Source organism: Arachis hypogaea, chromosome 12, assembly GCF_003086295.3.
Source record: "Arachis hypogaea cultivar Tifrunner chromosome 12, arahy.Tifrunner.gnm2.J5K5, whole genome shotgun sequence".
NCBI lineage: Eukaryota > Viridiplantae > Streptophyta > Magnoliopsida > Fabales > Fabaceae > Arachis > Arachis hypogaea.
The window spans coordinates 119,680,971-119,707,755 of NC_092047.1; the positions used below are offsets into that span (position 1 = coordinate 119,680,971).

At 30.4% G+C, this 26,785-nt stretch overlaps 4 protein-coding genes across 4 annotated transcripts; 1 reads left to right on the forward strand and 3 right to left on the reverse strand.

The window, feature by feature from the left end:
* Window positions 1-4,760: 4,760 nt before the first annotated feature.
* LOC112728915 (uncharacterized) lies at window positions 4,761-13,417 on the forward strand. Its single transcript, XM_025779265.3, has 20 exons — window positions 4,761-5,578; window positions 7,381-7,458; window positions 7,558-7,762; window positions 8,528-8,636; window positions 8,834-8,926; window positions 9,142-9,231; window positions 9,350-9,472; window positions 9,601-9,682; window positions 9,758-9,817; window positions 9,924-9,976; window positions 10,072-10,238; window positions 10,562-10,769; window positions 10,952-11,009; window positions 11,219-11,275; window positions 11,361-11,606; window positions 12,192-12,256; window positions 12,399-12,455; window positions 12,533-12,626; window positions 12,777-12,917; window positions 13,062-13,417. Exons 1-20 carry the CDS (start codon window positions 5,036-5,038, stop codon window positions 13,164-13,166), a joined length of 2,634 nt encoding a protein of 877 aa, XP_025635050.1. The 5' UTR covers window positions 4,761-5,035; the 3' UTR covers window positions 13,167-13,417.
* Window positions 13,418-13,474: 57 nt separating this feature from the next.
* On the reverse strand, window positions 13,475-15,340 carry LOC112728917 (UDP-glycosyltransferase 73D1-like). The gene has a single exon (XM_025779266.3). The coding sequence runs from the start codon at window positions 15,338-15,340 to the stop codon at window positions 13,856-13,858; it is 1,485 nt and encodes a 494-aa protein (XP_025635051.1). The 3' UTR covers window positions 13,475-13,855.
* A 3,797-nt stretch (window positions 15,341-19,137) lies between these two features.
* Window positions 19,138-20,562, reverse strand: LOC112729491 (UDP-glycosyltransferase 73C4-like). The gene has a single exon (XM_025779669.3). The coding sequence runs from the start codon at window positions 20,374-20,376 to the stop codon at window positions 19,138-19,140; it is 1,239 nt and encodes a 412-aa protein (XP_025635454.2). The 5' UTR covers window positions 20,377-20,562.
* A 2,771-nt stretch (window positions 20,563-23,333) lies between these two features.
* Window positions 23,334-24,791, reverse strand: LOC112730732 (UDP-glycosyltransferase 73E1-like). Its single transcript, XM_025780793.1, has one exon. It carries the CDS (start codon window positions 24,789-24,791, stop codon window positions 23,334-23,336), a length of 1,458 nt encoding a protein of 485 aa, XP_025636578.1.
* Window positions 24,792-26,785: the final 1,994 nt, after the last annotated feature.

Sequence of the window (26,785 nt, forward strand, 5' to 3'; positions counted from 1 at the left end):
TGGTACATGAGATTGGGATGCGCCGATTTCGAGACATTAAATGGTGTCGTCAAGAGGGGAGACTGTACTCTTTTTTCCTTGGTCATGTTTCTTTTTCCATTGGATTTTTCTTGATAAGGTTTTTAATGAGGCAGTCTCCATTATAAAGAATATTGTACTCTTTTTCCTTCACTAAGGTTTTTTTTCCCACTGGTTTTTCTTTAGTAAAATTTTAATGAGGCAACAATCCTAAATGGACATCCAAAAGTGAGTGTTGTGATAAGGATCAACGTGGATGTCCATTCTCAAGAGAAAATGGACTTAAATGCATGTTGAAAATAAAGACCTCATACATATATAAATAAAGGGTATGGTACGAGACTTTTCACACTGCAATATCAACAACAAATATTCTTTCTTTCTTTTCTTATACAATAAAGCACTTTTTTAATTTACTTTCTCTCTTCATATAATACTAATATAATATTAATATATTATCTTTATAATAGTATAATAGTATTGATAAATATTGATAGTAATATTTTATTTATATTTTATTTTATTATCTCTTCCTTATTTATTTTACGATAATTTGCATGATTAATGCCAATATTCATTATGAGGATAGTAAATTCATATAGGAGGGGCCCGTGTATTATAACTATGTTTTTAAAATTGTAATATAATAATTTCAATGGCTTATTATTAAACTATGAGAAATAGATGCTATTTGTACACTAAAATTAGTTATTAATGTATTTGTGTATAAATATATATGTAGTTTAATTTAGTTTTAATATTTATTTATATTCTAGTATATATTTTATACTGGTGATTGATTTTAGTGACTAATTTTAGTGTTATCTAGTATAACCTTTAAACTATTTATATATTGCTTTTAAGAAAATATTACTAGAGGAAAGGAATATAACAAGTATGAATAATAATTAGAATTTTTAATTTTTTAAATTTTAAATGAATAAGAATTGAAATGTATATTTAATTTTTAAAAATATCAAAAATTCAAAATTCAAAATTTCTTTACTTAAAATTTTGAAAAAAATCTTGATTAAAAATTTAAAACTCCAACCATTTTTTCAAGAAATATTTTCCCACCTAATAAGACCATCTCCAGTAGGGAACTCATCTCAATCCCTATTTATGGCCCACTTGTCATAAAAAGTGACTCCACATCAGATTTTGCGTCATAACCAATAAATAGGAACTCAATGAATCTCTCTCTTCTCCATTAGAAGGAACTAACTTTGATCCCTATTGTGGTCCCACTTAATTAATTAATTAAGTAATTAAAATTAATATAATAATTATTATTTTTTAATAATATTATTTAAATTTATAAATTCAAAATAATTCAATATTATAAAATATTAAAATAAATAACTTAAATTTAATTAGTATTTTAAATTTTATAAATAAAAATAAATAATTCAACTAAAAATTATTTTATAATATATAAAAATTAAATTTATTTTTTATGTAAAATAAATTTAATTAATTATGATTTAATATAACAATATAAATAATATTTGATATTGATTTAACATAATTATTTATATTAATTATAATTTAATATAACTAATTATTAAATAATTAATATAAATAATTAATTAAATAGATATATAAGTATTTAATATATATTTAATATATTTTTTATTTTTTTTATTAACTTACCACATGGCATAATTTTATTGGTTGTTGCAAGTCCCTACTTAGAGGGACTCTCAACCTTGATCCCCGTGAAGAGCCCTCTTTCCCTTTTTACTCCAATGGTAATTGAGTCCCCATATGTCAGAAGAGGAACTCTATTTCTTAGCATTGGAGTTGCTCTAATGTAAATGTCACTAAGAAAAATGGTAATATATACTAAATCATCTCTATTCCCTGTGAAGTAATAGTATTAGTAGTAATTGACTAATTGGTGTGGCTATTATTGCATTTAGGCTTTTTGAAATTCACTGAATTAGCTTGATTACCAAATTAAACTCCATCGTTTTTCATCTTCCTATTTAATTTCTGCCATTTGGTCTCTACTGATTCACTGATTTCTTCAAGAAGGAAAATAAAATTACATCTTATCTTATTCTTATATTCTAAAATCAATAAAATTACACTTATAATCAAAAGAGTTAAGCTTTAAAATAGTTTTTCACATTGACTGCTTGTATTGAAAAAGATTTCTAAATTCCAATTATATCATAAATGATCGAAAAAATTAAAAAAATTATACTATATTAGTCTTTTTATACTCTTTTCATCAAGTTAATTCTTATACCATAAATGACCTGACACTTTTCTTTTAAACTAGACAAAATAACATTGTTTTAATTTTGATACTAAATGTTTAATTTTAATAGTCACACATTTTTATGTGTGAGTTAAGACGTTTTGTGGTTCATTAAGAGTTTAAGACTAAATAATGTTGCTTCTTCAAATTTCAAATATTTAGAACCAAAATTAAAATAACGTCGTCTAATTTAATATGAAAGGTTATGAATTTTATGAATTTTTTTAATACCAGTGGTTATTTTCAAAGAGTACTTTGCAATTTACTTAAAAATTATCAATAATGAAAATGAAAAATGTAAAGACGTAATCTAAATGTTGAGGATTTCTTGATGTATATATTACCGAAGATCCCTTGAGATTGAAAAGATGATTATACTGCAATTATTATTGTTATTAGTTTAGTTAATATATTTTATATTATAATGATCTAAGTCAAATCTACTTGGATTTAAACTGTTGGTTTCAAAAAATTTCTTCCTATTGATCCAACTACTCGCGACTTTAATTTGGATCTAGTACCAATGTACCATAGATTGAGATCACCCCTAGTATTAATTTTCAAAAAACTTCTACACCCAAAGAAGAAAATAAAAAAAAATCATTGCTTATGTTACTTGTTGATATTACTTACGATAGAATAATTAATTTTTTAATAAATGTACTATAAAATATTGAAAACTTTAACTTTTGTTATTTTTAAATAACAAATTTTTATATTAAATATCTTAACCAATATTTTTAAAATACTTCTATTAAAACTTAAATTTGATTAAGTTATTCATCAAATAAAATTGATGGAATTAATTTTAACTTTGTGGATTTAAAATTAAGTTATTCACCAATATTTTTGTATGATCTCAAATTTAAGTTTTATTTTTTATTTAGTTATTAATGATTTTCAAATAAAATTGATGAAATTAATTTTAATTTTGTGGATTTATAGACTCAAAAGATTTTTATATTTTTATTTTTTGGTTAAGGACTCAAAGATATTTATGCTCTTCCCCACAACCTTATATAGCGTTTTAATGTTATATATGCATTGCACCAACTAAAATAAGAGTGATGTTTAATAGTTGAATGTGTATTTTATATCAAGTATTTGTTCTGAGTACTATTTTGTTATTAGAAAAAGATATTTTTTTAATAAAAAATTTATTTTTTATTTTTTAGTATGTTTAAAAAAATTTTTGTATTAAAAATAAAAATATTAAAAAAATAAAAATAATTAAAAATTATAATTTAATTATTTTAAAAAATTTTTTTACTTAAAAAAGATGTTTTTAACATAATAAACAAATAAAAATATTTTTATATTATTATATTTAAATATAATTGTTAGATAAAAAGATATTTTATATTTTAAATATAAGATGAATTTAATTTTGATGTACTCTCAGTGTAAAATAATTTTACACGTACATCTAATTATGTAATGTCACGTTTCACATTAATTGCGTAAATAGTCATAAAAAACGGATGTTACATGATTATTTAAAAATATTTTACACTAATAATACATCAAAATTAAACTCATAAAAATTTACTTTTATTTTTTTATTTTTTTAATTCACTTACAAAATCTTTTCATAAAATCTCATTCAATTAAGCCCTAATAATAAGTAAAAATAAATAAAACTATTTATTCACATTTTAAGAAACTTTCAAATAACTAATTCATATATTTTAAAAATTACAAAAGGTAATAAATTATAGAAACGGTTAATTTAATAATTGCAATAAATAATATTTATGAAAATAATAATTTCTATTAACATATTATATTATTGTCAATACTTTTGTTAAAGAATGATTTTCTTGTACAAATGATCTGAATCCAATTTTGATATGTATGTATACTATTATTGAATTGATGTAAATAAAATATTTATACATATATCTACTTAGATATCATATTTTATATATTAACTCATAATCAAAGAAAATAATTGGTTTTTTGTCTATCTATTGTATAAATAACTATAAATAATAAAATTTGTTTCAAAAATATTATATATATATATATATATATATTAAAAATTATTTATTATGTATTTATAAATAAATATATGCATTATTTTACATATTTTAATATATATTATTTTTACTATTAATATGTATTATTTATAAATAACTAATGCTAATAATTAAATTTTTTTATACATATAATATGATAAAAATATTTTATATATAAAAAATTAACTACTACATTAATTATTATTTTAAATATTTTAATATATATTTAATATGATAATATAAAGGTGAAAACTCAGGTGAAGTCGACTTCACGTGAAATTGATATCTGAGAGTCGTTAAATGAAAATTTAGTCAAATCAATTAAATTATCTAACGGCTCTCAAACATCAACTTCACGTAAAATCGCCTGTAACTTAGTTTTCACCTGATATAAATTAACTGTTTATATTATTATATACCGGTAAAATAGTTATTATGTATTTATGTGGAAACGTACTTCAAAATTAGATTTAAATTATTTAATATTTAATTTTTAAAGCCGCATTCTCATCTCCGAAAGTAGATCCATCTTCTTTTCTTCGTCTCTGCTTCTCACTGCTCGCTTTCACTTACTTCTCTGACTCACTGAGTCAATTAACTCGTTCTTCACCCCCAAATCGAGATTCCCTGAAACCCTAAAATTCCAATTCCCACCGCATGTCACTACTTTACTTCCCAATTCCTTCCTCCTTCGTCTTCTGATTCACTTCAATCGATTCGATTTTGCGGATCCATGGAGGAATCTCCATCTCCCAAACCAGAGTTCGAATCCACAACCACAACTCTAACATGCCGCGATTCCGAACTCAGCAACAACAACAGCTGCAGCAATAGCAGCTTCTGCAGCAGCGAGGTCATGCTTCCAAAGAAGAACACTAACAACAACAACAACAACAACGATAGAGGTGAGGTTGTGAACGGTTACATTGTGTACTCGCGAAGGAAGACGAAGGATCTCCATGAAGAAGACGAAGAGCAAGAGAAGAAGGTAAGTTCCGAGGGCAGAAATGGAATTGTAAAGGTGGAGGAGGAAAGTAGTGAGGTGGTGGTGATTCAGAACGACGTCGTTTTGGGAAGGTTGAAGAGGAATAGGAAGCCAACGTGGAAAACGGTGGTGGATGAGTGTGAAGTTGGAGAAGAAGAGAAAGCGGTGGTTTTCAAGACGAAGTCGTCGGAGAAGGTTGTTGTCGTTAACAGAAGGCCCGTCACCGTTAAAGAGCTCTTCGACACTGGTTTGCTCGATGGAGTTCCCGTTTTTTACATGGGTTGCAAGAAGGTTAGCCTTCATTTTTCGGTCTCAATTTTATAGAGATTAATTTTGATTATGCGTTAACGATTTTTTATATTGACATGCAATTAAATTGGTTGATGACTCTCTTACTACCATTTCAAAATTCTCTAAGTGTGCTTAATTAAACGATAATAGAGTACAAAATAAACTCTCTTTTATATTGTATGAAGTTGAATGATCAAAATCGTAATAGTTTAGTCAAATAGGTGAAATTATCGGGCAGGTGAAATTATCGGGCAGTTTTTAATTATTAATTTCATACGAAGTTTGTTATATTATGTATTCTCTATATAAAGAGAGTTGGTAGTTTGATTTGAATTATAATTATTTACTTCTTAGAAATTCTATAATTATCAATTGTAATTATTTTTTGTGTTTATTGTTTAATGTAAAAATAATTAATAAAAATAGGGATTGACGAGATTAAAATAATAGTGATACTGAGACTGGGAGAAGTTAGGTCAACGGATTTACGTGGAATGAATCTTTTGCGAAATTTATCCGCCTAGAAATAATGTAATAGTAAGAGTTGTTTGAGATTAAGCATGAATTATGAGTTTGAGTTCGAGAATGGTCTCTCCCTTTTCAGAGAGAGGAAGCTTTGTGCATCTATTTTCACCAAGTGTGAGGAGCATGCATGCAAATGAGTCACTCATTTTCTTTTCTTAACTTGTTTAGTTGATATGTCTCGGATTGGAGTTCAAGGTTTGTAAACGGAGGAATGAACGTGGGAGAGTTTGTTTATTATTCAGTGAGTTGACCCAGCTAAAATTAGAATACTCGTGGTATAGATATTTTAGGAAAAGAAATTCATAAATGTGTAACAGATAGATATAAATTTCGGTACATGCCTCCTAAGGCATGCTTTTTCTCTCTTTTGTTTGGAAGTAACCGACTGTTACATGAATTTCGCATGTTTTCGTTTTTTATTCTTTTATTTTTTATAGGTCTAAAGAAAAGGGTGTTTTTTCTAGGTTATTATTAGACATTAATATATTGAGAACTGATATCTTTTCTGTACTTTTTATATGAAAATAATAGTCTGACATGACACGACCCGTTCGGCCTTTCGTCCTTTTATTTGAAAACCTGCTACTTTATATCTCTATATGTGCTTCGTTGATACTTGATACCCATTATTAATATCAGAAAAATATTTTTCTGGTTATTTTGGTTTGAGTATTATATAGAGAAAAAAACTTTGAACTTTTTTTTTCAATTCCATTTAACAACAAAAAAATATCTTGTTCCATCGAGGGAAGTGGGTTACAAAGAACAGATGACATTATTACATACTCTTTTGACCACCTCATTCCGAGACTTTTAAATTATGAACCTACTTAAATGACCCTATTGTTGAATCATGGATTCATGGTTACTTATGCTTTGATATCGATCTCATATTCAATGAAAGGTTTAATCTTTCACCCACCGCGATTATTTTTTCATGTAATTAATTTTCGTTTATATGTAGTTGTTTAAGAAACTCTCTTTAACCGAAAATCGAAGAATCTTATTTAAGCTTTTTTTTTTTCCAAAAATATATTATTATACTTGGTGATAAAGATTACCTAAAAGGTGACTAATATACTAACACATACGTATATAATATTGTAAACGCTGTTAAATTTCGACATTAAAATCTTACCCGTTACGAGTTTATAAACAGGCTTGCCTCATTTTCCTTTCTTTTTCCTCCTTGCTGCTGGCGCCTAGTCTATTGGATTATTTGATGTGTAGCTCTCGTAGTTTTACCCTGAGTTATATGGTTCAATTGATGATTACAGGATTCAACTTCCGGATTACGGGGTGTAATTCAAGATGGGGGAATATTGTGCTCATGCTGTATTTGCAATGGACGCAGGGTGAGTTATCAGTTGATTTTGAATAATGGGTAATCAATGGTTTCTTAGTGTTGAGACTTCCCTTTCATTTGTGTTTACTTGTTCCTTTTGTCTGTGTAGATTATTCCTCCATCCCAATTCGAGATTCATGCTTGCAATACATACAAGAGAGCAGCACAATATATTTGCCTTGAGAATGGGAAGAGCTTGCTTGACCTTTTGAGAGCATGCAGAGCAGTTCCCCTGCATGCTTTGGAGGTGGCAGTTCAAAATTTTCTTTGTTCCCCACCTGAAGAAAAATACTTTACCTGCAAAAGTTGCAGAGGTTAGTGCTTTGCTTTGCTGTTAACCGTTTGTTGTTATTTTTATTGTTAAGGTTTGCCTCACTGATCATAGGCTCTTAAGATGAGCAAATCTATAGGACCAACCCATTTACCCCCAAAAATTAACTTATATGAGCTCTAGAAATATTGGCCTGACTAGCACTGTTTAAATTGTTCAACTTGGTTACACCCTTTTTTTCCCCATCCGTCCTTATAAAACAAGAAATATTAACTAGAAGAGGATGATATTTAAGGTGTGGAGGAAAAATATCCTTGCTGCTTATTCGAAAACAAAAAAATGTTTGCCACAAAGACTAGGACAAACCAGGACAAACAAACAAAAAAGAGACACACAAACTACAATACTTCATAGAAGCCAATCTCTCTTCTGTAAGAAAGGTACTCCTCTAAAAGGATTATGCTTCTTACACCAAGTACGAGAAAATTTGGTTTATTATGTTTTGTATTGAACTCTTTAAGTTTGCCCTAATTATTATGTTTTAATATTATTTTGGTTTAAATTTTTGTCGTTTGTTATGTAATGTATTAGAATTTAAAAAATTTGGAGTGCAATTTGCTTATTATATTTAAGATGTAATAGGGTTTAGGATTTTAGGCTTGGAAGAAAAGAATAATAATTTTGGCCTGCTTGAGCCGAAAAGGGGGCCTGTTTAATTGTTTGGGTAAAATTTACTGATAACATTATCGAGTTATGTTCTATTTATTCTTGATGGTATATTATTTTATCGCTGTTGTTGTTATTATAGGGTGTTTCCCTTCTTCAAGTGTGGAAAGAGTGGGGCTATTATGCCAATCTTGTGTGGAGGAAAGGAAATCTGAAAAAAATTCTATTAAAAGAGTTGACAAAAGAGTCAGGTATTCAAAATGAAATCGATGTTCTATAGTTATTTGCTTGCAAACACTCCCACAATCTATGTTGATAAGTGTGATAATGACACAGTCCTAAATGTTCACACCACATTCAAGGTGAAATGAAATGCTTCTGGTTCCTTTTTCCACTTCTTACTCAATCTTTTCTTTCATCGTTGTATTACTGTTACACAACATTTCAGGTCTCCTAAACCAGTATTGTTTCCCAGTCCATCAAGCACTTCTGAACTCTGTAATTCCTCACAAACTAAGAGACGCTGGAAGAAAAGAGAAAAGTTGGTATCATAATATTTCTTTTATCTTAAATATGATGCAAATTTTGTAAAGTTTCTGCACAACAATTTTGCCTTAACCAAAATCTGTGGTTATTAAGCATGATGGGTTTCACAAAAATAACTTTCTCCTGTCTAATTTTTAGGTTGTATGTTTTGCTTTCTTGTTACGGTTTGTGTTTTCTTTTGGCTTACATTATTTTAATTGCATCATTAAGGTCATCAAAACGGGATGCCAGCTCAGCTTTTTCCAAGGGTGCTTCAGATCCTATTCTATTCCACAAGAGTTTGTGGAAGAGGAAAACAAAGTTTGTATATATGGATTTATTTCTTAAAATCATTGATCTTGTTGACATTCTTGTAAGTTCAAATGTTTACAATAGAGTCTCATTTCCCCTCTTTATTGTAATATTTTGTTATTACCAGGTCATATAAACTGACAGTAAAATTAAACACTGCTCCAGCTACTTCAACTTCGATGTTTCCAGTTACTTCAACTTCGACGTGTTTATCTTCAGAAAATAAGAGCCAGTGGAAGATCGCCAAAAAGTTAGCTCCCTCTCATCCCTAGATTTTTGTGCGTTATATATGGCTGTAGTGTTTTTTTTTTTATTATTTCTTTTATATATTTTCGTGATGATAGTAATTCTATGTTTATCCAATATATTCTTCTCAAGGTATCAGCGACTGCATAAATTAATTTTTGAAGAAAATGGATTGCCTGATGGAGCCAAAGTAGCTTATTATGCACGTGGACAGGTTGTTTTTATGTGAGTTTCATGTTCAAGTTATTTATGTCTAATCCTATCTTAACTGTTATGTTCTTGTCAATAGAAATTGCTTGTAGGCATCAAAAGGGGCTCTGGAATTGTGTGTGGATGCTGTAACACGCTGGTATTGCAGCTTATCTTTTTCTTGTATGTGGGCACTGCTCACTGCTCAATGCTGAGGAATCCCTAAGTTGCAAGAATAATAGGTCCAATTTTAAAATGTTGTGCAGGTCAGCCCCTCACAATTTGAGGTACATGCAGGTTGGGCTTCTCGAAGGAAACCGTGAGTAATATTCAGAAGCTATTTGAATTGCTTGCTTTCTTGTACAGTTGTACTTGTACCTATGGTTTTCTATGTGGGTGGAATATTTTTGGCAGTTATGCATACATCTACACTTCAGATGGGATGTCTCTCCATGAGTTAGCAATGTTTATACTAAAAGAACGGAAATACACTGCAAAGTATAATGATGATCTATGCGTTGTCTGTTGGGATGGGGGAAACCTGCTGCTCTGTGATGGATGCCCAAGGTCGTTTCACAAAGGTCAGATGCAAAATTTATGAAAAAGAAACAAATGAAATGCTTGCTTATTTATTGTGTTTCTTCTTTTTTTAATGTGTTTCTCTCCTTTGCCAATTTCTACTACATTTTATTATCTTGATGCCTTATCTGAAGTTCTTCGCATATGATGAAATTGCAGCAGTGTCATAAACAAACAAAATTTTTTTCCTCACTTCTTTTTACTATAATTGTCTGTTCATTTACTAAATTGGAAGAGGCTGTTGAGAAGAATATTTGCTTTGTTTAATAAATTAGAAGATAATTATCTTCGAACTGAACTATAATGTTGCATTGGTAATGTACAGAATGTGCATCAGTATCAAGTGTTCCTCGTGGTAATTGGTATTGTCAAATTTGCCAAAACATGTTCCAAAGAGAAAGTTTTGTTGCGGACAATGTCCATGCTGTGGCAGCAGAAAGGGTTGAAGGAGTTGGTCCCATTGAACAGATTGCCAGATGCATTCGGATAGTAAAAGATACCGATGCTGAGATGGGTGGATGTGTTTTGTGCGGGTAATATTATACATCTTATTGATTAGAAGTTTAGAACTATGAAGCCGAAGGGCTTCACTTCTTACAACAAATTTCTTGACATCAGCATTGTTGTCATGTTTGTAACTTCTCTATTCAAGTTAATTAATCATAAACTATTCACCCAAGTTGTATATTATAAAGGGGAAATTTTGTGTTTGTAGAGGTTCTGACTTCAGCAGATCAGGATTTGGTCCACGCACAATAATATTCTGTGATCAGGTATGTGGTTTTGTCTTTTTTGTTTTGTATTCTTTGATATTGCATTGAAGCGCCCCCCCCCCCCCCCCCCCCCCCCCCGCGGTAGGATGTACAAGCATGTTCCCTTGTTTGAAGATGGCTCAATGATTATTAATTTTGGGTCATGATTGATGCAAATATCTAACTCTAGGGATTGATTTGGTTCTGCTTAATTTTCTTGTTTGTTGTAGTGTGAAAAGGAATACCATGTTGGTTGTTTGAGGGATCATAAGATGGCATTTTTAAAGGTATTCAATATTTTGCATTATATTTATTTGCAAATTTAAGCTCACTCTTGTTCTTCAGAAATAACATTTATGTCGCAAATGGCAGGAGTTGCCAGAAGGGATTTGGATTTGCTGCGATGATTGCACAAGGATACATTCTATTTTGGAGAACATCCTGGTTAGGGGGGCTGAGAGACTTCCGGAATCTCTCTTGGATGTAATAAAGGTGAAGCAAGAGGAAATACTTTTAGGACTACCTAATGAGATTGATGTAAGATGGAGACTTCTTAATGGAAAAATTGCTAGCTCTGAAACTAGGCCATTCCTTTTGCAGGCTGTGTCAATGTTTCACGTAAGTCATTGTCCGTCTGACTTGTTTCCATCTTCTTTCTTATTTGCCTCGAGTGCATGAAAGCGATGATCATATTTTGTTTTTCCAAGTTCCAACAAATGGCAAGCTGCTGCTTTTTTGTATTTTTTTAACACTTGTTCATACTATGCCTTTCTGATAATTGAAGGCGCGTTTTTAGATAAATTAAATTTTACGGTAGTTTCAAAATATATTTATCTTCAGCATTGACATATATATTGGTAACATTTATGATTTTATGTAATTTGTTTGGTGCCAACATTTCTGACATGAGTGGATAAGCTTCTGACAGTTGTAATGGCCTTTTTGCTTGTTGGCTTCAAATGTATATCAGTATATGCCATTCTGCATGTTTTTTTTACTGACTTTTATATTCTGTTTGTGTGTGTGTATTTGCATGTGTAACATGTTACTTGGGTGTGTATTTGTGTAATGAATTTTAAAACACTTGTGATTTGGTTCTTCTCTCTCCCCTTTGCCCTTTGAATTTGCCAATTGCATAAGATCAATAATAGTTTAATACAAATTATTGGACCACGGTACTTAGAGATCACTTGCATGTTTCAGGAATGTTTTGATGCTATTATTGATCCAGTTAGTGGAAGTGACCTTATTCCTGCCATGGTTTATGGGTAAGGAATTCCTTATAGAAAGAACATTTGTTCTGCTTTCCATTTTTCTCTTCAACTTCTTTGTTCTCTGTCTCATCTAACATCCCCGCCCCTCCCTCCTCCTCCTCCTCCTCCTCCTCCTCCTCCTCTCTTTTGCTTACAGAAGGAGTGTACAGACTCAGGATTTTGGAGGATTTTATTGTGCATTATTAATGGTCAAGTAAGAACTGGTTTTCTCTGTTTATTATTTCACGCTTGCTCAACGGTGCTGTTTACATTTCTCTAATGTCCTTGAAGTTCATGTGTGGTATCTGCGGCTATGCTTCGAGTTTTTGGGAGAGATGTTGCAGAGCTCCCTTTAGTTGCAACGTGTTATAAGAACCGTGGAAAGGTAACTTGAATGGTTTCACAAAATGGAAGCTCGTTTTGAATGTGTTCAGCAATGATAGTCTTATTGCTATTATGCTGATTTGAGTAGTGGGATTAACTAGAAAAAACTGGTGGTGGTTGTGATATGATAACATTGGTTTGTCCTAAATAGGGTTATTTCCAAACGCTGTTCTCTTGCATTGAGAGGCTGCTGGCTTTCTTGAATGTGAAGAACTTTGTTCTACCAGCTGCTGAGGAAGCAATATCTATATGGACCGATAAATTCGGGTTTAGCCTGATGAAACCTGAGCAGGTATATACACACACACACACACACATATTTCATTGTATAATTTATGAGCTAGATCAATACCTTGCCACTTGGTTTTTGTGGCTAATAATTTAACTTAAATGGAAAAACATGATTTCAGCTTTACCCTTATGAATTATGATGCAGCTTAGCAATTATAGGAAGACCTTCGGTCAGATGATGGCATTCAAAGGGACAATTATGCTCGAAAAACCGGTTCCATCGTGTCGGATCGTCAATACCCGATCCTGAAAGGTCTCAATACAACATAAGTCATTCATGAAAGAAGGGGAAACCCCCTAACTTTTGTGTTTACTATTACTCATTCTGCTGGTTCTGTACATGTATTTTAAGCCATTTTTGAACATTTGTTTAAACATTTATATTGTCGTTATCGTGTTTTACGTTTTAGCTAAGCTACTCTATTAGTCTTGAGAATAGTGCTTTTACCAAGTTCCTGATGCTATGCAGAATAGTACAGCATGTCTTAGATTTTTAGATAAGCGTTTTAGTTAGTATAGCATTCTAATGCATCATTAAAAAGCATGAATAAACAAAAATTGGCAAAGCATCAAACCCACCTTAAGAGGGAATAAATTTCAGTGGTTTTACCCCACAAATTTTAAGTTCCCACAACAACAAAATCGAGGAAATTGAAAAAAGGTGTACAGGGGAAGATGAAAAATTGAAGAGATGGCACGTGAGTTTCAACTGATCAGAATCAGATCTGGAATTGCCACTGGGAATGAAATTCAAGCGGCACAACATGAAGAGCTTGTGCTTTTTTGTTTGTTGCATGCGCTTGCTGCTGCCGTCAACCACGGTGCTGTTTTTCGAAGGTGCCAAACGATGTGTTGTTGACGCTTACAATTCTCTTTTTAGTACCCCTCTCTACATCATCACCGGTAGACTCAAATATATACAAACTTGAAGTTTTTAACTTATGCCTCCCCTTTTGATGATTGATGGTCCTTAATATCTTGAATTAAGCATGAAATGCTCAAGCCAGATGAACCACCTTCTTCTAAAGACTTTCTTGCAATCTTTCCAAGTTGTATTGCCCTATCTCTTCTCTTTCTCCCTTCTTCACCTCCCTCCATACACATCTCTACAGCTTCCATAACCCTATTTTTCGTCACCAAAATCCCACATTTTTTTTCATCACCAAACCTTACCGGAACCTCAACTCCTATTCTAACTCCAACCTTCAAAATTTCCACAACAAACTTCTCATTCAAGAATTGTTCAGCAAATAAAGGCCAAGTTATCAATGGTATCCCAAACGAAACACCTTCAATTGTTGAATTCCAACCACAATGAGTTAAGAAGCCTCCAATTGAAGGGTGTGATAGTATCATAATTTGTGGTGCCCAACCCTTAATCAAAAGTCCTCTCCCTTTGACCCTTCTTTCAAAACCCTCATCCTCTAACCATTTTTCTAGCTCTAATGATGAACTTTCATCAGCATTTTTTACCACCCAAATGAATGGCCTATTTGATGCTTCTAAACCTAACCCTATTTCTATCAATTGTGATGTTACAAGCCTACACAAGCTACCAAGGCATACATAGATGACTGACCTTGGCTCCATCAATGTTAGCCATTCCAAGCATTGGCTTTCTTCAATGGAAGGTTTGTTCCCTCTCTCAAACATGTCCAAACTTGCCTTGTTGATCAAGGAAACTGGTCCCATGCACCAAACCCTCTTGTTCATCACTCTTTGGTACTCCTCAATACAACCCTTTTCCAATTCCTCAAAACTATTCATCACAATACCATGGGAAGACATCTCCGCCTCGCGCATTTTGTCCCTATAATCATCCAAATCCGGAAGCGCAACAAAAGCTCCTGGAAGCTGTGCCCTTGATATCTCAATATTCTGATGAATATGAGGAAGCCCCGGTATCACAAATCGCTCCAAGTCACTAGAGACTAAAGCATGTGAGTTGTGGAGCTTGATATTGTAGGAGCTTAGCAATGAGAAACATGACATGCCATGGAACACAAGCCTTGGAATCTTGAACCTTGTGGCGGTGATAGAAGTCCAAGATAGGCACTTATCGGAGATAATGCAACTTGGTGCATGATCATGAGTTTGAAGGTAGTGTTCCAAAGGTTCTTGAAGCATGTCAAGTGCATTGTAGAATCTCCTAAGAAGGTTTCTTGATGGCAAGGTATCTAGATTCTCACAGGCAAATGGTAGACCAACTTGTTGGCATTGGAATGGGATTATCAAGGGATAGATTTGGAGGCCTTGTTCAAATCTTGCTCTAAAAATTGTGTCCTCAAATCTTGAGGCATTCATTGCTGTGGTAACTAAGGTTACAATCACACCTTTTTGCTTTGCCAAGATCTTTGCTATGTCAATCATGGGAATCATGTGACCTTGTGCAAAGAGTGGAACCAACACAAAGTGCAAGGCCATGGCCAAAGGCAAAAGTGTTAGGTGTGACTAGGTTGGGTTTTTGGCGTATGCTATGGTATGCCATGGTATTTAAATATAAACCATATTGTTGGGCTTAGTCATGTCTCACACCAAGGATTGACCTTGACTTTCAAATTTGAATAATTCAAATATGTGATATCACTCGTATTAATTAGTGTTTTCACATGTATACATTTAATTCAATTGTGGTGTCCTTTTTCTTTATACCCCCCTATAATAACAATTTTTCATTTGTAATTAAAATCATGAAATGCCATGGTAATATTATTATGCATATATATCAGACTAAATTCTTCAAGAATAGGGTATACGTGCTTCATGGAGCGTTTTATAGATTATAACAAATGAGAGTCAAACTCAAATCATAACAATGTATGAGATGAAGACGTTTATAAGTAAAATGGATCAACTCCTTAATTAGCGTTTTTCATAAGAGTTAAGTCACCATATGATATGGTGCCATATTAACCATTATTTTATAGCTCTTTTACCGTAATTTTTAATCCAACAAATTAAAAATTAGTTTATCGTTAATCTAAATCTCATAGTGGAATCCGCGTTGATTTGGTCACAAGTTGCGTGACAAACGAGCAAATGTACATTTCTCTTTCTCAATTCTCATGTGATATGCAGCGCCCACTATTATTTATGAAAAAGTATAGGGTATGAAAATATTATTTATCAGTTTATTATTAATAATAATTAATTATTATATTTTAAACATATAATTAAAGAGATATATTTAAAAATTATATTTATAAAGACATTTTTATTAAATATAATTATAAAAAAAATATTTTTATTAGATATATCTATAAAGATATTTTTATTAAATACAGTTATAAATAAGAATTGGTAAAAGTTGGTAGAATAGCGGGAGATAATGATTTTTGTAAATAATGTGAATAATGAATTTTAGAATTGATTTAATAAAGTAAAAAAATACTCTGCTTTTAAATTATCTCATAAATTTTAATATTAAGATAACTATCTGCATACCTACTAAATTGAACATCCAGTCATTATTAACTATGCATAAATAAATCGAATAAAAAAAATCATCTAATTAAAAATAATAAACAAAATTATCTACATATTAAATTAAATATCTGACATATTTATTATTTATATTATTTAATATTTTTATTATCTATTTATATTTTTCTTTTATAAGTCACTAGTTACTATCACCTAATTATCACCATAATATTTATTTTATTATTATATTTCTTTATGTAGTAGTTGCCATTGTTTCCTGTTTTGTTTGTGACTTTTGAACTTATCTAGATCTTAAATTATTGATATGTATCTTCTTCATGAAGCAGATAACATTGTACTATTAATAATAATAATAATATATTATTATTATTATTATTATTATTATTATTATTATTATTATTATTATTATTATTATTATTATTATTATTGTTAGTAAAATATTTGGTCGGAAAAAGAATATTAAAGATAGACTTGAAGAAGTTGCTTATCAAAAGCAAAATTACGGAGTACTTTTAAGAATATGTAAAAATGCCTAGAAATTTCATGCCTAATACGCAAAAATATTATTAATTTTATTAGATGATGACAAATATCATTTACACGAAAGTATCGAATTTCAAATTAAGTTGACTATATAGGTGTCTGTTTTTTAGGAGATAACATGTCACACAGACTTTACCTTCCTTTTTCCTTTTCTAAAAGCTTTATGAAAGATGAAAAGTGTCACATGATTACACCAACTATACTTATCAAAATAGTGCGCTATACAAAATTTTAAAAAATTATATATGAAAGTGCTTATTTAATTAAGCTATTGTCCAGAGAATCAACCCCCTGTTTACGTTTGCATGTAAAATTGAAGTTATCTTTATCAATATTTACTTTCACGTCAAAAAAGTAAAAGCTACCAACTCTTTATTTGACTTTGAGAATATGAACACAGGTACAATATTATACTAAGAGAAATTAATTAAATTTCTTTCTTATTAATATAATATATTAAAAAGTAGTTAAACACTTTAAAATTTTCATCAAAACTACGTATATTATTTGTTCATCATTAGTGTTACAAGTGTGAGGAGTGTTGAAGTTAGTCCCACATAAAAAAAACAATGAAGAGTAACGAATTTATAAGATGAGAGATTCATTAACTTAACGCCTTAAAGTTTTAAGTTGAATGTGGTGTCTTTTCATCTTATATTCTCTCACTTAATTCCTCCCCAAGATCTTTTCGATGATCGAGGACTCTCCACACTTGAGCCAACAAGTGATAAGCTAAGTCATCTTCCTTGAAACTTGAAAGGAGTGTTTGTTGGAAAATAGTAAGTAGTATTCATTCGTATATATGCATAGGAGATATATATATAGATTAATTAGATGACTTTAGTTGTTGTAACTCTCCTTCCTAGTAAGCTTCGGAACAATTATATTGACCATGAAACCAGCTTATTATGAATCAAGATATTTTGTCATTGTTAATATAATTATAAATAACATATAATCCATATGACGCCAAATATGAACTGAAATAACAAAAAATTCAAAATATATTCTACAAATTAAAATTAAACAAATAAAGTCACAAAAAACAATTTTAAAAGGTGGACTATAATAGACAATTTGATCAATTCTCTAGAAGTTTCATTACATAGAGATGAGATGATAAGACATTATGACTAATTCTTCAATCTTCATATATACATTAATACGTCATTATCAATAATGTAGATACTTGTGACATTAATGACGGTTACATGTGCCTTCAACGAATCATTTGTGTATCTTACGTCAATGTCTCACAATCATAAATATAATAGGCTGTTTTTTTTTTAAAATAAAATAAGATAAAATAAGACATTCGATATAAAAAATAAAAAATTAGAAATATAAAATTTTGTATTTTGTATTCTGATTGTTAATAAATTAGAACAAATTATAAAAATTTAATTTATTTTTTATTTAAAAAATTTGAGACAAAAAATATAATAATAAAAAATATAATTATGAAAAATTAACAAGAATAATAAAAAAAATAAAAAATAAATTGTATTTTTTGTTAGTGTCTTTGTGTCCTTCTTATCAGGATCGACACAAAATACACTAGTTCAGTGTCTCTGAACATATTGTCTTTGCCCATATATCTTCTTTCAAACACAATTTTTTATCTTTATATTTTTGTCTCAGTGTCTTGTCTCTATAAGAAACACAACCTAATATTAACTAATTGTCATAAATTTGACATAAATGACAAAAAAATTTAAATATTTTAAAAAAATATTCATTCAATTAGGTGTTTTTTATTGTTATAAAATTTTGGTACTAAACAATTTACACATATTTATTAAAATTTACAGAGAAAATTTGTGTCCTTTGTTTTTTTTTTTCATAAAAAATTTGTGTGTCCTATGAAGACCTAGTAAAAAAATAAGGTAATGAATATAAATATTTTTTTTTTCACTCGAACTCAAGATTAAAGAATTTTTAGGGGAAAAAAAACCTATAATACTACTCCATATGTATATAGGATATATAGGATAATGCAATCTTTATGAGAAACACAACCACAATATACATATGCATTCCTCTCTATTTTCAATAAGATTTCAACCTTAATTTGTTTAGAAAGGTACATAAACTGAGTACCAAATACTTTATTAGTATTAGAGTTTCAAACTTGAAAAGAAAAGAAAAGGAAACACAAATAAACAAGGAAAAAATAACATTCAATGCTTCCAATGCAACATCACTTGATGGTATCTTCATAAGGTTTTAATTAATTAATTAATTAAAACCTTTGACACATGATTGAGGATGTCTTCAATTAGAAGAGACAAGTTGTTGTAAGAAGATCCACCTTCTTCAATTGCATTCTTTGCCAAATCAGCATACTCCTTAACCCTTTCTCTTCTCTTCTCTTTCTCTTCACCTTCTCCCATCACATTCTCAATAGCATCCACAACCTTTTTCCTTGTAACTTGAACACCATCACCAAATTTATCTTCATCACCAAAATGCACAGCATTTTCAACACCAATCCTCACCCCAATCTCAATAACTTGCACCACAAGCTTCTCATTGTAGAATTGATCAGCAAACAAAGGAAATGTGATCAAAGGAACACCACTAGAAATCCCTTCTAATGTTGAGTTCCAACCACAATGTGTCAAAAATGCACCTATTGAACTATGTGACAATATCAAGATTTGTGGGGCCCAACCCTTAATCAAAATCCCTCTCTCTTTGACCCTTTCTTCAAACCCATTTTCACTTAGCCATTTCTCCATCTCATCCTTCCTATATGCTCCTCTTAACACCCAAATGAAGGGCCTTTTTGTCATTTCCAATCCTAAACCAATCTCAATCAATTGCTTTGGTGAAACCCTATTAAGGCTACCTAAACAAGCATAAATCACAGACCCTTTTGGCCATGAATCAAGAAACTTCACATATTTGTTCTCAATTTCATTACTAAACTCCTTGTTTCCTCTTTGAGCCTTATCCAAATCATCCTTATTTGTCAATGAAACAGGACCAAGGCACCAAACTTTAGTACAACCTATGACCCTTTGATAATCTCTCACATATTCTAATTCCAATTCTTCAAAACTATTCACTACAACCCCATAAGCTCCTTTTTCACTTTCCCTAATTTTCTCTCTTACCTTAATCAAATTTTGGTTTGTGCCAGGGTTGAACAATGTTGGAAGCTGTGATTTTCTCATCTCAATCCTATGTGGCAATCCAGGAACAACAATAACTTGATCATCATCATCATCAGAAAATTTGTCACATACCTTAGAAGCATACAAATTGTGGTTGCACAAGAGATTGAAGCAATTAGTCCCATCAAATATTATTCTAGGGACATTAAACTTTGTTGCAATTTCAGCTACACATGGAATATTCTTGTCATAGATTATGCAACTTGGAAAAGGGTCAAGACTTTTTTCAATAAGATCTTCAATTGGCATTTGCATTAAACTCAATGCTAAGAAGAAATTCTCCTTAAGATCCATTGAAGGTAATGTGTCTAAGCTTTCACAACCTTGAGGGATTCCAGCTTCAGAATTTGGAAATTTCACAACAAGTATTTGGATTTTTGAAGAATTTTGATGAACCTCTCTATCCAAGCTAGCTTTGAATTGAAGTGCATTGAGGGGTGTGGTTACTATGGTTACCTTAACATTGCGCCTAGCCAATAATTTGGCCATGTCCACCATTGGTAAAATGTGACCCGGTGCCATTAAAGGGATGAATACAAAGTGAAGGTTATTGTTGTTGTTGCATACTTGTGGTGTTGATGAAACCATTGTTGCAATTTTCTGTGACAATAGCAAAAGATTGAAGAGAGTTTATTTACTTGGTTAGATAAGTTTAATAAGCAAATTAAAGTAGCAAATTTTGTATGAAAGAGGATGCTTAATTTTGTGCATATATTCAGTTATTAATTAAAAAAATTATAATTCAAATTAATTTTAATACAACAACTTAAAATTATAATTTCAATCTTATCACGTGCATGGTACGAATTATTATACTTATATATCGTAAATTCTGCATCTAATAGTAAATACTATTATCATCTTTTTGAATATTTAGAGGTATTTTTGTTGTTAGTATAGATTAATGGTATTTTTAACAACAACTAAATTACACTTTTTATAATTAGTCTCTTGAAATATGTATTTTTTTAAATAAAAATTTTTAAATTATATATATATATATATATATATATATATAAATTAATTATTGTATTTGGAATTAGATCATCTAAAAAAAGTTGAGAAATTGACAACCTTTTGAATTTATAATTTTCTTTTTTGAAAATATCAGCTAGTGAAAAAGTAAAAAAAAAATTGATAATGATAAATTTTGTAATTATTAGTGAAAACATACAACAAAAATGTAAGAACACATCACACAAATCAAACAATTTTCTTAACCTTTCATGCTTAAAGGGGATTAATTTCTTTGCTTCATCATAAGGGGGCTTGGATAATTAGTAAACAAATAAAAAATAAAAAAATTGAAATCAATAAAATCACCTTAGTTATATCCTTACACTAAAGTTTCACTATAAAAATGATTGAAATTCTTCTAATTTTATTCAACAAGCTAATAAGGAGGCATAGAAGAATGGACAGGAAAATTTCCAATGAAGAGAAAATCATGAAATTTTTTGTTCTGTTAGAAACTCCCAAACAGTAAAGAAAAATAAACCTGAAATTTAGAACTGTCATACTTACATGGTGATCTTACTCTTACTTGAATGATGGATTATATAACTCTTTGGCTCTCTCTAATCAATTTTCCCAATTGCTTTCAATCTGTACTCATAGTAGTATTTGGGATATATTCATAAATTAAATTGTAACATTTTTTTTTCAAATGATAAATCAAACTGTTTTATACCAACTAATATGATGTTAATTAAAATGGTCTGTTTTATAATAATTAATTGTATTGAATTCGAGTCTTATAGATTAAATTTTAAAAAAAATAAGGAAAAATATTAAATGAACAAATTATTTTTAAAATTTAATTTAACTAAATATTTTTTTTATACATTTCCTCCTTCTTCTCCAATTGATTTTTATTATGTCAATAAATTATTAGATTAACGTAGTTAAATTTAATTATCAAATTAATTTAATCATGTAACATCATTGAAAAAGAAAACTTTAATATGAATATACAATGAATTCGTTCACCTAAAAAAATGCAATGAATTCATCATTTCTTCTTATCTTTCCTTTTATGAGAATATCTAGGAGAATTTAAGTTAAGGAAATAAAGCAGATTTTTGTTTCCTTTGAAAACAATGCTTTTAATTGCATTATTATTTAAGAGGTAAAATCGATAGAAAAATCTGACACAAAAATATTAGTTACCTTTTTTATATTTTCATTAATACATTGTTATATATTAGATTGCATTTATTTATAATTACAAAAGACTAAGATATTATAAAGAGATAAAATTATATTTGACAAATAAGATATTAATAGAAAAATTATATCTTAAAATATCAACTTATTTTATTTGTACTTTTCCTGTCATATAGAAATATTAGACAAAGACACATACTCATTTTTTTATTATCACCATTAAACTTTTATAATTATATTTTTTATTATTTTATTTTTCTTTTTAAATTATGTGCGAAAAAAATAAAGATAAATTAAATTATTTATTATTTATTTTAGTTTTATATTTAATTTATCATTAAATAAAATATAAAAATATTAATTTTTATATCTTTATTATTTGTGTGTTATCATTAGTATCTTATTTTGTACATAGAATCAATTTTTTTTTATCCACGGTATCCCCCAACCCGATAAATCAAAGACTAATTTGTTACGAATCTGAACTCTATTTAAGGATTTGTCGCTGGCCAATAAATTACTGCATGCACTAGACAAGATAAATGCTTGTTACAGTCACATGCAGAAAATAAACAAATTACGGGCTAAAATGTATATGTTATTTAAGTCTGGGGGGTTTTATTTTTGGTCTAAGGGTGTTAAATGAAATTTTTGTGTTTTGCTTTGTAATTCTTTCTTTTTTTTGTCATTGTTTGTGATGATTTTTGTTATATCCGTCTAACCTGTTTTGGGCCTAAAAGTGCTGTGTATCTTAGTCAGAGTATTGGGCCTCAGTTCCTTTTTAAAAATTCAACATGCTAATATAAACGGAAAAAAAAAAAGAAAAAAAGAACACCTTAAATTATCTTAAAAAAAAAGTTAAATATTGAAATAACCACCCCACTCCAAATTTATAAAATTGGATAGTAACAAGAAAAACAAGATGATAAAAATATTACAAAAACTTCCTTAGTTCCTTACACAAAAATGTGTGACAACATATAAGTACTCCTTATTAGACAACAAAACATTAAGAAGTGAACTACAAATTCTTATTAAGAGTCATAAAAATTACATGGAAAAAGTAGGAACTAATAATGTTGTATTCATTGTGTTGATGGTTTACCAAAGGTTAGTGTTTCCATGTCATCAAGCAGCATCTTCATGTTAAGATAAGAAGATCCTCCAACTTCCATAGATTTCTTTGCCAACTCAGCAAGCTTTCTAACACTTTCTCTTCTCTCTTCCTTCTTGGCTCCATCTCCAATCACTTTCTCTATTGCCTCCACAATTTTCTCCCTCTTAATACTAGCACCATAATTTTCTTGCTTACCCAAAGGGATAGCAATTTCATTCCCTAATTCTTCACCAATACACAATATTTGCACAATCAATTTCTCATTGAAAAATTGGTCAGCAAACATAGGCCAAGTTATCATTGGAAGACCAGCACAAATTGCTTCTAGGGTTGAGTTCCAACCACAATGTGTTAGAAACACACCAATAGCATTGTGTGATAATAGTAACACTTGTGGGGCCCAACCATGAATTATGAGTCCTCTTTCCTTTGTCCTTTCTTCAAATTCACTATCAAATAAATCATCTTCTTTCATCACCCAAATGAATGGAAAATTGCATGATTCCAATGCCAAAGCAAGTTCTTGAAATTGTGCAAGTGCTAGGTTGTTGAGTGATCCAAGACAAACATAAACAACTGATTTTGTTGGCCATGAATCAAGAAATTTAAGACAAGAATCTAGGTCAACTTTAGATTTGTTACCTCTTTGACCAACATTGTTATTGTAGGATAATGAAACAGGACCAATGCACCAAACTTTGTTACCTTTAACCTTCTTGTATTCTTTGACATAGTCTAGTTCCAATTCCTCAAAGCTATTGATCACATACCCATATGCTGATTCTTGTGAAGTTCTAATCTTTTCATCAAGATCTCTGAGATCCTTTGCTTCAGGATTCAATTCCAATGGAAGTTGTGATTTTGTTAACTCAATTCTGTGTGGCAAATTAGGCACCACAATAGGCTTTGATTCTTGGACATTCTCATACACCTTGGACTTGAACAAATTGTGCAACAATAGAAGATTCATGCAACTTGTGCCATCAAATATAAGCCTTGGGATTTGGAACTTCATAGCAACATTTTCCATCCAATAGTTGAATTTGTCAACTAGAATGCAACTTATTGGGCTTGCCTCAATCAACTCTTCTATTGGTGTTTGCAACTTGCTAAGAGCAAACATGAAGCTTCTTATTAAGGCGCGCGAAGGAACTAGCTCCAAGCTTTCACACCCTTCTGGCAATCCAAATTCGAGAACTGGAATCTCGAATTGGATAAGCCGAATTCGTAATTTTGATGCATTGACAGTGTCAATCAGTGGCTTGATACGTTTCACGTTAAGGGGCGTGGTGACGAATGTTACAAAAGCTCCATGGTTTACTAGTAGCCTTGCTATGTCTACCATGGGAATAAGGTGACCAGGACACAAATATGGTACTAAAAGAAAATGGAGTTGATGCTTCATATTGTGGGATTCTAAAGCCATTTTTGTTGTGTTGAGACTTGAGAAAGAGAGTGACAAAGCTATAATTTGTTACAAAGCTAGTTAGATTTACTTGCTATGTACTATGTAGTTGGTATCTGAGGAAACTTTACCTAACCTAAGTTGGGTTATTTATTCTCCTTTATGTAATAAACTAACCTACAATAATTACAGGCCACACATTAGTCCATTTTGTCTTTTTCCAATCATCTAGTTGTATATTTATATACCATAGGAATCTCACAAAAAAAAAAAAATTGGTGTTTTAGGAATCTCACAATTTAAATCAATATCCTTTTTTTTTTAGTTTTCCCAGAAACTGATTTTGTATAGGGGTGCACAGACCCGGCCCGGGCTCGAACACTTTAGGGGCTAATTTGGTGTGATTTCATCGAGTTTAGGACCGGGTTAGGGTCTCAAAAATAGACCTGGTCATTATTTCAAGTCGGGTCCGGGCTATAATTCGGGTCACCCGAAGTCGACCCGGTGGCCCGATCATCATACATAATTAATATTTTGTGTTATTAGTGATGGATCATGACTATTTTTATGTGGAATTTAAGTATTGTAAACCTTAATATTTTGTGTATTAGTCATTATAAAACTATAAGTTAATGTTTTATGTTTAGAACGTATAAAACTTTAGACTAATGCATATTATTGTGTTATTTGTATTGATTTATATATTTGATATTATTAGACAATATTAGTATTGATTGTGGTTTTGCTTTAGTATTGATTGTGGTTATGCTTTAATTTTAAAGAAGGGTTGATTCTTGTTATATTTTTCTAAGTGAATTTTACCATGTTAAATAATGGTTGGAGTCTTGGAAATTTGGATATTTTTACATGCTAGCTTACAAGAAGGTATCAACGTAATGTAGTATTAACGTCCCGGTTTTCACCCGGTATAATTGTGACCTGAAAGTGTATTGATTTCATCGAGTCTAGGATCGAGTTCGGGTCTAATAAATAAACCCGGTGTATATTTCGAATCGAATCTGAGTCTCATCAAACCCGATTTCACCCGTCCCATGTGCACCCCTAGTTTTGTAAATGATATTTGTAAGTGAATATAATCATATTTTATACAAGGCTTCTTGTCTGAAAGTGACTTAGCAATCCTATGCCGAATGGAAACAATAGCAAAAAGCAATTAAATATGAAAATTAATAATGAAATATATAGCGAACAAGGAAATGCAACATAAAGATGGTCGTTATAATATTTTTAAATTTTAAAAATTATTTTATCAAATATATTTACTGTTTTGTGGGTCTCCATACGACCACCTACTGTCACCAGAAAATAAATTATATGATCTATTATTATATATGGCCATTTAAAATTAATCTTTTTATAATTAATTTAATAAAATTGTGAAAGAATAGAAAAAGAATAGATAAAGAAATTTTATTGATTGTTAATTGATTGAATTAAATTGTAAACTATGAGAGTAAAACTAAATATATATAGAACATTATTCTATGAAGGAAAAGTATATGCAACCAAAAAGTTATCAGCCAAAAACTAAATAAAATCATATTAATTTATATTAATAATTAATTTTAAATTTTTTAAATTCAAAATTTAGAAAATTTAAGTAAACCTAATTAAAACATAAAAATACCTTCCTCTTCTCTTTCACATTAACCTACCCACTTCTAACAATCACACACAGACCTCTCTCTCACCATCAGACCCTCTCCGCCTCCTCACCGCGACCCACTCCTCTTCTTGAAGTAGAAAGCGACACGTTGGAGAGGCTTTGCACCGACAGGGAATCGGAGGCGTTGATTGAGTCGGTCCAATATGACGTGAGCGACGTGGAGGTGGTTGGTGTCGAAGCAATCGGTAGCACGAATGAGCTCCTCTATGAAATCGAAGCCGGTGGCGGAAGAATTATTGGAGGTGTCGTGGAGGAGGCGGTCGAGGGTAGCAGTGGCATTGGCGTAGTTGTAGGATATGGTTTGGATGTCTGGGAATTCGAAGTGTGG